This window comes from Heptranchias perlo, chromosome 2 (assembly GCF_035084215.1).
Source record: "Heptranchias perlo isolate sHepPer1 chromosome 2, sHepPer1.hap1, whole genome shotgun sequence".
Lineage (NCBI taxonomy): Eukaryota > Metazoa > Chordata > Chondrichthyes > Hexanchiformes > Hexanchidae > Heptranchias > Heptranchias perlo.
This window is the reverse complement of record NC_090326.1, coordinates 106,708,555-106,720,951: the sequence shown is the minus strand read 5'-3', so window position 1 is coordinate 106,720,951 and position 12,397 is coordinate 106,708,555. Positions and strand designations below refer to the sequence as shown.

Here is a 12,397-nt window from a genome sequence, read left to right as displayed (position 1 = left end):
TTTGTGGTTGTTTGCTGCATGCTCCATAACTTTGTCATCGTGAAGAACCAGCCATACCACCACCTGGGAAGCATGAAGTGCAGCAGGAACAGAAGCAGGAGGAGGAGCAGTAATGAAGAGGAGGAACAGCAGGAGCAGCATCAACCATCAGTGCCCTTAGCTGCCAGAGCCCTCAAACAGCAGCTCATCCAAGTACTTCACGTGAAACATCCCTCCCATTCCCAATACACTAACAGTCCCACACCCTTATCATCACCGTCCTAACTACCATCATCCGATTGCCTTCCCTCAGTCCAGCTTTATGGGTCATTCCCTCACTTTGCTACCATTATAAATGCCAGCACCAAATCCAGAACAAAGCATTAATTTATCCAACAACTCAATTCCATCTGCATTTAATAGATAACAGATATATTTAAGAAGCACCCTTGTGCAAGCCCTTAGTGCCTGTCTTCTGTGCTCGTGTACTTATCTTAGTATTCCCAGGCGTATTCCCAATGGCTACAGCTTGGGAGGTGGAAGGCTGCTGAGCTTTGAGGACACTTCAGATGTTTGTGGAGGACGCCCTCGAGCATTTCTGGGCCTTAAGGATCGGGCTGCAGATTGTAGCATATCAGCGTTGGCCGGGGTAGTCTGGCCCAGCTGGTTGAGTGACAATAACAAGAGAACTGGAGGAGCAGGTGGACGGGTGTGCAGGCATGCTGTTATCCTGAGAGAAGACAGCAGATGCCTCTCCCATGGAGCCAAGGCCACTGTCTTGAGACTGTGCCACAGCACTCTTCCTGCTTTGCGCAAGAACAGAGGACAGCAGTGATGGTTTGCTTTGGAAGTCCCTGTCAACACTGGCCCCTATAGCCAACATTGCAGCCAGCTTCCACGGCAACAGTGTTAGCTGCCATGAAAGCTATCAGAACTGTCAACAGAGGCTTTATCATGTTGGGCGCCACTGTTGTGTTCATGAAGCTGACCATTCGCTCCATGTTGAACAGAATGGTCTCCTTGCTCTGTGTGATGTTGGAGCTGGACTCCTCCATGCTCTGATCCATTGTGCATAAGCTCACCGATAGGCTTCCCAGTGCACCAAATATTTCTTGGGCCCACTTTGATGTGGCCCGTCAGCCTTCTTCAGTAGCCTGGGCCCTCAAAGTGAGCACCTGAGTCCTCTGCAGCAGAGCTATTATGTGATCTCGCCCTCAGGGAAGCTGGTACCTGTGGCATCCTATCCTCCTGCCATGGCTCCTACACACTTCTGCCTGGTGACTCACCATGTGAAGACCCGTCCTCTAGCCTTGCTACTAAAGTATGCGTGGTATTTGAACTGGTGCTTTTTATGGTCTGATCGAGTAATGGTGCATCTTCAGGAAGGCTGACCTCCTCTTCCTCAAGTGGCAGCGGTATCTCCACATTTTCAGCACCTGAAATAAAAGAGAGGGACAAGGGTTAGCTTTTAGTGTGAAGGCAGAGCAGAGGAAGAAGTGGCTGGTGAAAGCAGGCTGTAATTTGTCAGGCAGAGTGTGTAGGTGAAATAGAAGTAAGAAGGAAAAAAGAGGTTATGGTATGAAGAAACCCTGCGCAATATCCCCTCCAGCGTCGACACTCACCATGGCCATGACTGTCCCGCTGCTCATAATGGCCAGCATGTTCTCTTCTACAGGGGAGAGGCTGTGCAGGTGGGCTCGGCCTCCTCCGCTGGCAGCTTCCTGATGCAGGTTATGCGCGTCCTTCGCCTGCAAGAAAGAAAGGGAGTGTGTTAGTTAGGGTGTTTAGAAAATGTGCCTGTCATGATAGAATAGTTAATATGCAGCATGTACGATGTGAGGTGTGGGGAAGTGAGGGTTGCAGTAGTGGTGAGTGTGTGAGTAGGAGGAGAAGGAGATGGAGTGAAGTGTGGTGCAGTGATTGTAGGAGAGTGAAGGGAAGCTGGGGAGATGAGTATTGTGAGTAATGAGGCTGGAGGTGTTGCAGGTGTGAGTAGAGAGTAAGAGAGCAGTATTCTTACCTTGACAACTCTGGTGAGGTCATCAAACTCCTTTTGGCATTGCAGCCATGTCCTGGGAGCTAGGCTCCTGGTATTGATCGCCTCTGCAATCTCTTCCCACTGGCAGCAGAGGTGTTGCATGGAAGGCTTTCTGCCCCCAAAGGGAAGCAGGATCTTCCTCCTCCTGTTCACCACCTGGACCAGAGTCTCCAATGTGGCATCAGAGAACCTGGGTACCTTGTTTGGACCTCTTCCAGCCATCTTCTTCAATCTGGGAAGTTTCCCTGCTGTCTGCAGCGAGGGTGCACTTCCCCTTTAAGAGGCGTTGGCTGCCTTTAAGTGGAGCCACAGAAATGAAAAAGAAGAGAATCAACTGAGGGAGGCCAGGCTGTTACAATACCATATGCATCACATGGCACCCACCACAGATACATTCGACACCATATTTACAGACCCAGGGGATGCTACCTGGACTTGACCTCTTATCAATGCAAAGTCAGTGCTTCTCACCAGAGGCAATAACAAAGTTCTGCCCCAGACCTGGAGCCCACCTGCAGTGGCAAGAAAAGTTACTGCAGCCCTAAATTTCTATGCAGTAGGTTCCTTTCAGGCAGTTTCGAATGGCATTTGTAACTTCAGTCAATCAGCCATTCACTGTTGCATCCAATGAGTCACTGATGCCTTCTTTGTGAGAACAGCACAGTTCATCTAATTCCTCATGAACCTGGTCCATCGGCGGGAAAGATATATATTGTTTTTCAGACTGGCTGGATTTCCACAGGTCAGAGGGCAATTAATGGGACACACCAGAAAAAGAAAGAATATAATTCCCTCAACATGTAGCTGATATGTGGGGCCAAGAACGCATAATACCCAGGAACTGTCATAGTGCCTTTTCGCTAAGACAATCCACTATTTACGCACTATTTACAGGTAAATAGCACCTGCCCAGATGACTACTGGGTGACAAGAGCTACCCTCTGCACTAATGGCTCATGACTCCACTATAAAACCCAATGGCACCGGAAGAGATAAGATACAAGACATTCTGAAGACATGCTTCTAGCCAGAGAGAGAGAACCCAACAGTGATGTTGTGAAACAAAAATAAGAGATGAAAAGAGTAGAAAAGAAACTACAGTCAGTGGTAAATAAACTTCATTATACCAAAGAAATCATACATAACCCGTAACTGTAACCTAACAAACTTCAGTGCGTAAAGAACTTTGGGGCTGACAATCCTTCGATTCATTTCACCACTGTAGGTTCTAGAGTGTTAGGTGCTAGCAAGAAAAGGAATTTTAAGCAAATTTGTTGGGCTGGCACCAAGCCACTAAGCTTTCCCTTGCCCACTCCCTCAATGGCCTTCATTCTGTTCCATATATTTGAGGGCCGACTCATCGTAGGTTGTCAGTCTCACCACCAATGCGTGTTCTTTGCTGATGGTTATGTGCGGCCTTTTCTTTAGAAAATATAAGAAAGCGACTCTTTGAGTATTGGAAGATTACAGGAGCTCACTCCCCACCCTGCCCTCCACGGGTTCAACGATACTCCCTGTGCATAGGAAATCTGTGTAGGGTAAGTACCAAAATTAGGTAAATTTGCCGAGCCCATGGAATCCAGTGGGTTTGCCCTTCCACTCAACCAACACAGATGTGGACGTGAATGCTGGGAGGATGACAGTTTCTTGCCCAACCATGAAATTGTCCCTTTCATTCTGTCAGCCTGCGGGAGAGGTTGATGAGTATACTTTTCTATAGTCCTTTTCCTTGTTTCCACATTAAAAAACACGTTAGGGATTAAAAATTATAAGCACGATGAGACCATGTCAATCTTTTGGTCTTTGTCACTTGATTGGCAGAAAATATGATGCTCAGAGCTGGTTTTCAGCCAATTATGTTGAAACTTTTGTAAAGTTGCTCCACTGGCAAAATGAATGATGGGTGCAAAGAGACAAAGTAGCTAACTTTGCTATTATACCACATTCAGGTAAGTGAACGCTTTGAAGTTAGAACAAGTAAGAAAACAGATTAGAATAGGTAAAATAGAGTACTAGCTGAAAAACATTGTAAAGTTAAAGTTAAAAAAGACAAAGAATTTGGTATAATAAAAAAGGACAAGTACAAGTAAAGGCTTCAAATTTCCAAGGGTCCTTGCCTGCAATAGCATTTTGCACCACACCTTGTTTGTGATGGAACCTCCATGTAAGAGAGGTATGACTGGGGGAGGGATCTCAAAGGGCAGGAGTTTCCTCATCCCTAATCTATGATCTACTGGGCAGCCAGTACAGGTGTTGAGAACAGATGAACCAGCCTGCTGGCCAGGTAAGGTGGTGCCACCAGGGGGTTGCAAGCCTGGGACATGGCCTGGACCGCCAGTGATTTTGGAGAATTTTTTTTTGGTTGTGGCCCCCTTACAAAGGAAGCTGATGAGAGCTTACCTTTGCCCTCTTCTGGGTTGGTGGTGCTGGTGAGGCAGCAAGCGGTTGGCCAGTGTCTCATTTCCAACCCTCTTTTGGCGGTTGCCCCAAGATGTGTCTCTAGTGGCTTGAGCGCTCACCATTTTTATTTAAATTAGGGAACCTCCTCCCAACCTTTGATGTTCTGGCGAGGTCAGGAGCAGAGATAGTCGTCACTTATATCGGGTGTCGGCACTGTGATCTTTAATTTTATTTATTTATGTGTAAAATTGGTATATTTTAGTAGTTTGAGGCTAATGTTACTGTCTTTAAGGTGTTCCTGATCTGTGAGTGGCATTGTTTTTGATAATATTAATGTTTTTTTCAGCACAAAAGTACATGATCTGAAAACAAGCAAAGCTTATGAGCTCAGGGAGACACATGTTTCTCTCTGCCTGCCATCAGTTTAAAGCTTACTGTCATAAGTTCCATAGGAACATAGGAACAGGAGTAGGCCATTCAATTAGGTCATGGCTGATCTGTATCTTAACTCTGTCTACCCGCCTTGGTTCCGTAACCCTTAATAGCCCTGCTTAACAAAAATCTATCAACCTCAGTTTTGAAATTTTCAATTGACCTAGCCTCAACAGCATTTTGAGAAGAGAATTCCAAAATTCCACTACCCTTTGTGTGAAGAAGTGCTTCCTGACATCACCCCTGAACGGCCTAGCTCTAATTTTAAGGTTATGCTCCCTTGTTCTGGACTCCCCACCAGAGCAAATAGTTTCTCTCTATCTTAATCATCTTAAACTCCTCAATTAGATCGCCCCTTAATCATTTATACTCAAGAGAATACAAGCCTAGTCTATGCAACCTGCCCTCATAATTGAACACTTTTAGCCAAGTAGCATTCTGGTGAATTTTCACTGCAACCCCGCCCCCCCCCAAGGCCAATGTATCCTTTCTGTCGTACGATGTCCAGAACTGAACGCAGAACTCTAAATGGAGCCTAACCGGAGCTTTATATAACTGTAACAATGTAAAAGTTAATACCTTGTTGACCAATTATTGTGAAATGGTATGACGGTAGAAGCAGTAAGTCCACACATAAATATGCATATAAATACTGCACAGAATAAAATGTCTTCAGTCCAGCCTGGACAACAGCTGGTCACCTCGAAAATTGTTAAATTAAGAAGTCAAGTTGTTTGTTCAATTGCCTTTGGAGGCCAGAGGGAATTTTTTGGACTTTTCTTGGAAGAGTTATCTGGAAGAGTTAATCAAGAGACTTTAGGGAGAAACGATGAAATTACAGATTGTATCTGGCCTATTGGAAATAATGGGTTTGAAGGTCCAGATGGCTTTTTCCTGTTCTATAAATTCTTATGTCTTTGTATTGTTTTTGTTATAAACTGCATTCTACTATTTGGCCAAGGATAATAATGAAATGAGCTCAATGCTATTTACATGTAAAGAAACTATCACTCGCTGCCTTTCTTTGATATTATATTTTTTCTCCTTACAGCTTGTAAGTGTAAGGCTGAGGGTGAATATTCAGATCTTTAACACAACATTGTTTTTTTTTCTTTTCTTTATATAGGTATAAATGTTGGACCTGTAGTGGCGGGTGTGATTGGAGCAAGACGGCCACAATATGACATCTGGGGAAACACTGTAAATGTTGCCAGCAGAATGGATAGTACGGGGGTTCAAGGCAAAATACAAGTTAGTAAATTGCTCTTACAAGACAGTATAGGAAATACAGAATTGAAAATATTGGTGTTTATTAATACATACACTTTTTAGTATACCACTTTTAATTCAGCACAGTTTTTTCTCAATAAACTATTATTTATTATAACCCTTAGCTATAATTTTTATTTTGTGTGCTTATTCTTATGGCATAAATAATGATATATCATGGTTGGTGCAAGTTGCAATAATTGATGTAACTGTATAGGAGTGAAAATTTCTACATGTAGAATAATCGGTGTTGACTAAGAATGAGGACCTTACAGAACCGGATGGCCTATTAGTTTCCATCAAGCTGGTCCCAAGGTCCAGAAAATATTTCTTCCCTTACCTTTCTCATATCCTCAGGTACATTGGGCCAGATGCACTGCCCTCTTTTGGTGTCCTCAGCTCATGTGTTCCATTTTTATTTGTGATTTCTATAATTCTTAATATTTTCTTGTCTCACCTGGAAATTCTACCGATATTTTAGGAAGGGAACCCTTTTATTTTTTGATTTATTTTGTTCGCCCCTCCCCTTCGCCATACCACTTTAAATCTTCCTGCACTTGGCCTCGCCCTTCCCTATCTCTGTAACCTTCTCCATCTCTACAACCCTCTGAGATCTCTGCACTTCTCCAATTATGGCCTTTTGAGCATCCCTGATTTTAATCGCTCCACCATTGGTGGTCATGCCTTCAGCTGCCTAGGCCTTAAGCTCTGGAATTCCCTCCCTAAACCTCTCCGCCTCTCTACCTCTCTCTCCTTTAAGTCTCTCCTTAAAACCTACCTCTTTGACCAAACTTTTGGCCACCTGACCTAATATCTCCTTATGTGGCCCGATGTCAATTTTCATGTGATTACGCTCCTGTGAAGTGCCTAGGGATGTTTTACTACATTAAAGGTGCTATATGATGCAAGTTGTTGTTGCACTGCCCAATGAATGTATCCTATCTACAAGGATTAACAACAGTGAGTTTCAGCCTCCCTCTAGTGAAATCCATACCACTTGAGCAGCTTCTCCCTTTCCCAGAAATCACCTCAATTTCCTAAGATTCTAAAACCCTCAGTTTTATACCATCACTCAGGCTGCGATATCTATTATATTTTTCGAGCCACCAGAAGAAATCCTAAGATTACTGCCCTTGAAGTCTTGAACTTTAATCAGCCTCTCAATTCCTGAAAATTGCTCTGAAGAACTCCATCATGCTGTTTCCCATATTGTTGGTTTCCACATGAGCCATGTTTCTGGTTGCAGTAATTCCTATTTTAGGAGTTCTTCCATTTTGTCTGCTACTCTGGCACCTAGGAGACACCACATCAATCAAAACTCTGCAGTGCAGCTTCAAATCATCTGATCTATCCTACTGTCCTTTTTGGATAGTCTCACTCTTACCCGATAAGTAACCACTCACTCCACAATTCTGTGGTGTTTATTATCCTGCCCTGTGTCACCATCCTCATCCACATCAGCAGGAATACCCATTGGACAAGCTCAAACTCCTAGTGGTTTCCTGTACTTTCTGCTCCTGTCTCTTCTGGTCCCACTGTCCATAATCATACAATCCTTCTTCTCTATTTCACTTTTCGATCCTTAGATCTTGACCCTCTCAACCATGAGGTGACCATCGTCTGGAATATATGTCGGTGGTGGGGAAGCTTTTAGAGACAATAATCCATGACAAAATAAATTGATACTTGAAAAAGTATGGGCTAATAAATGAAAGTCAATATGGATCTATTAAAGGAAATTCATGTTTGACTAACTTGATTGAGTTACATAAGAACGTAAGAAATAGGAGCCTGTGTAGGCCACATGGCCCATCAAGCGTGCTCCTCCATTCAATCAGGTCATGGCTAATCTTCGACCTCAACTCCACTTTTCTGCCGGATCCCCCTATCCCTTGATGCCCCTAGAGTCCAAAAATCTATCTGTCTCAGCCTTGAATATATTCAATGACTCAGCATCCACAGCCCTTAGGGGTAGAGAATTCCAAGCATTCACAACCCTCTGAGTGAAGAAATTCCTCCTCATCTCAGTCTTAAATGGCTGACCCCTTATCCTGTGACTATGCCCCCTAGTTCTAGACTCTCCAGCCATGGAAAACAGCCTCTCGCCATCTACCCTGTCAAGCCCCCTCAGAATATTATGTGTTTCAATGAGACCACCTCTCATTCTTCTAAACTCCAGAAAGTATTGGCCCATGCTACTCAATAGGATAACCTTCTCATCCCCGGAGTTCTTTGATGAAATAACGGAGAGGGTTGATGAGGATAGTGCGTTTGATGTTGTGTTTATGGATTTTCAAAGGGCATTTGATAAATTACCACATAATAGACCTGTTAGCAGAATTAAAGCCCATGGGATTAAAGGGACAGTGGCAGCGTGGATACAAAATTGGCTAGGGGACAGAAAGCAGAGAATAGTGGTGAATGGTTGCTTTTCAGACTGGAGGGAAGTACACAGTGGTGTTCCCCAGGTGTCAGTATTAGGACTACTGCTCTTTTTGATATATATCAATGACCTGGACTTGAGTATACAGGGTATAATTTCAAAGTTTGCAGATGACACAAAACAAGGAAATGTAGTAAACAATGTGAGGATTGTAACGGACTTCAGGTGGACATAGACAGACTGGTGAAATGGGCAGACGCATGGCAGATGACATTCAATGCAGAGAAGTGTGAAGTGATGCATTTTAGCAGGAAGAATGAGGAGAGGCGATATAAACTAAATGATACACTTTTAAAGGGGGTGCAGGAACAGAGAGACCCGGGGATGCACTTACACAAATCTTTGAAGGTGGCAGGACAAGTTGAGAAGGCTGCTAAAAAAGCATATAGGATCCTAGGCTTTATTAATAGAGGCATAGAGTACAAAAGCAAGGAAATTATGCTAATCCTTTATAAAACACTGGTTAACCCTTAGCTGGAGTATTGTGTTCAATTCTGGACACCACACTTTAGGAAGGATGTCAACGCCTTAGAGAGGATGCAGAAGAGATTTACTAGAATGGTGCCAGGGATGAGGGACTTCAATCATGTGGAGAGACTGGAGAAGCTGGGATTGTTCTCCTTAGAACAGAGAAGGTTAAGGGGAGACTTGATGGAGGTGTTGAAAATCATGAAAGGTTTTGACAGAGTAAACAAAGAGAAACTGTTTCTAGTGACAGAAGAGTCGGTAACCAGAGGACACAGATTTAAGGTGATTGGCAAAAAAGCCAGAGGCGACATGAGAAAACATTTTTTACGCAGCAAGTTGTAATGGTCTAGAATGCGTTGCCTGAAAAGGTGGTGGAAGCAGACTCAATGGTCAAAAGGGAAAAAAATTAAAGGGCCATGGGGAAAGAGCAGGGGAATGGGACTTGTGCCGGCTCTTTCAAAGAGCCGGCACAAGCACGATGGACTGAATGGCCTCCTTCTGTGCTGTGCCTACTATGATACTTTACAGAAATGTTTCCTTCTCCCTTATGTTGTGGAGTGTAGCCAGCTGATACCCAAACTAAGTATTTCTCTTCTCAAGCCACAAGCTTCATATATACATATCCAGGACAATCTGAAGTTCCATAATAGCCCACGTCATGCATGCCATGCACATCATGGATTCCCCTCCAGATTCTCCTATCCCCATACTATCTTTCTCCTTGTATGTGCTTACATTCCCAGTTTCTGGTGAGACAAACTTGCTTTAAACACTTTGCTTTTTATATAAAAAAGACTCTTTGAAACATTTTTCCACATGTGTCAGATCCAACTTTTAAAACATTTTACAAATCCTCATGGAAACTATTGGTGTTTTCCCTATTGTTCTATTTCTAAGTATTTTTATAATCTATATTATTCTATCTTTTTTATAGCTTCATTTATTAAGAAAAAACTATTTAAAATCCTGGGTCCATTTTGCATGTGGTAGCCACATGCAAAAGATTGACCTCTGATTGGCTGCAAACTGGCTCTGTCGGCCAGTTTTCAGTAATTAAAGGTATAACTGCAAATATTGACAGGCTCATATCACATATACAACTAAATCAATCTTTGAAAGAGTTAGCAGTCATTTTATGTGTTCATTGTCAGTTTGTTTAAGCAAAAATGATAACAATTGATTTTAAAAAAAAGTATGGTCCAATTTTCCTCTCCAATGCACCTAGGAAATGCTCAGTTCCCAAAGTGAGGTTGTGGGGGAGAGGGAGAGGGAGAGGGGGGTGCAGGGGTTTAAGACCCATGATGGAAATCGTGGATATCTCCTTTGTGTTGCTGAGGGATTTGCAGAGTTTCCTCTGGCCGGTGGGGGGTGGGTGGAGTGACTTGCAGATTCAACACACACAAGCAAAGGCCGAATATGATATTAAGGCAGGACCGATCATTACCACCTTCCAGCTTTATTTTCCTTCCCAAACACCAGAAAGGCACCCATTTTGAGGGTTGCCCCGAAGGTATGGGGTTTGGACCCTGCACCCAGCCCCTCTCTGAGGTGCAAGCAGCAAGGACCAGTGGACTAAGGAAAGTAAATCCTTTTTTCTTTCATGAACAATGAGACAGGATTGTCATGGGAGGCCTTCCAACTGCTATTTAAGGACAGCAGCCAAAAGTCCCCAAAGCCATTACCTCTCAGGCCTGCAGGATTGCTGTACCTATTTCCAAGTGCAAGGCCCTTCAGAAAGGGAGACCTGCATTTTGGGGCACTTTGGGCCAAGGTTAATGACCTGAACCCACATATGTGGCTGGGTTCAGTTCAAGTCTATCTAAGCACTCGTCGGGTATACCCCACCTGACTAACGTCCACTGCGTGTGTGTGTGTGTGTGTGTGTGGGGATAGCTGATTGATTTGCTGAATTATTGGTGAATTTGAATTTTTGAGGTGTGTGTGATATGTAATTAGGGTATGTCTAACCACTATTCTCCAGGTAACAGAAGATGTCCATCGAATACTCAATAATTGTAATTATGAGTTTGTCTGTCGTGGCAAAGTCAGTGTAAAAGGAAAAGGAGAAATGCTGACATATTTCCTTGAAGGAAAAGTGAATACGAATCCACAAGGAAGCGCAACAAGTTTAGAGAGGAAAACGTATCCATACGGAAGAGCAAAGCTGGGGACAAGCTGTCCCTCAGTGTCATCAGTAGCCAGCTTCACAGTAAAGGCTGGACTTGGAGCACTTCAGGCCTCTACAATGCAAACAAATCAATCTGTTCATTATCTTCCGCCCATACCAGTTGTTGAACAAGCATAATGGATTTTGGCATAAAAATGAAGTCTGCATTTTGAGCTGGTAAGTGGAGGAAAATCAGTTAATGATGACCAGATGCACTGACCTTTCAAGAAGATTTTGACATTTGGAAATCAGGCACTGAAGAGAGGAACATTTTCCTGGAGCAATCACCAGGAGGATATGGATCATCAGAGCCAAGGGTCACTGCGATTGAACCAAAGACTAAAACTTTGGGTGTTGTTACGAAATACAATTCTTGGAATGGCAAATTAAGGGCTAACTATCTGTTAGAAGAAGCAAAGAACTACATTTCTGGCATAGAGAACTATCTTTCTAAATAAAATGAAGAATCTTAGATGTCCGAATCAACTATAACTAGAATTTGTACATTTTAAAATTTCTGCATGTTTTCTAAATGTACACAACACATTTTACCACATTACTTTTAAGTTATAAAATTAGTACTCATTTTTACTTCAGTGGCCAATAGATGGTTCCACGCATTATCAAAATATTCTTGTAATATTGCCTTATTTGTTTTCTTTTTCAAACATGTATAGTATTTTCAAAGTCTGCCTTTCTCATAACCTCTGCAAGAATTTATTGTATGTAATTTCTGTAAATAATTTTATTAATTATACAGTATGGATTGTGTATGACATATGAAAAAGCACATGCCAGGTGAATATTTAATTAATTTTTATAACAAAGTTTTATTTATGTAAGCATGACTACTGACATGCTTTAAAATCGGTGGTGTTCCTTCTTTTGTTGGCCTCGATAACTCATGTTCAAACTTATCAAATATCAAAGCTATGGAACTCCCATTGAATATAGGTAATCTTTGCCAGAAGGTTATAGGTAGTTTACATTGACAGAGCACTTACTGAATGGTGAAAACCTTTTTCTACCATCTTGTCCCTAGGCGCCATAACTATTACCCAGTAGCAATAAAAGTCAGTTGTAATAATATATATTGAACATTCTGCAGAGATTACGGGGTGTTAATGGGTTCATTCTGCACTATTGACTTCTGATACTTTCACAATCTAGTCAGTGTAGACATCATATAATGAAGACTGCA

The 12,397-nt window shown here is 42.7% G+C and overlaps 1 protein-coding gene across 1 annotated transcript in view; it reads left to right on the top strand.

Moving 5' to 3' along the window:
* LOC137342003 (adenylate cyclase type 1-like) overlaps window positions 1–11,827 on the top strand; it is a 259,297-nt gene extending 247,470 nt beyond the window's left edge. Inside the window, exons 19-20 of the mRNA XM_068005581.1 lie at window positions 5,976–6,100; window positions 11,011–11,827. Coding sequence (XP_067861682.1) covers window positions 5,976–6,100; window positions 11,011–11,334 — 449 coding nt within the window. The 3' untranslated portion in view covers window positions 11,335–11,827. The remainder of the gene's footprint in view (window positions 1–5,975; window positions 6,101–11,010) is intronic.
* Window positions 11,828–12,397: the final 570 nt, after the last annotated feature.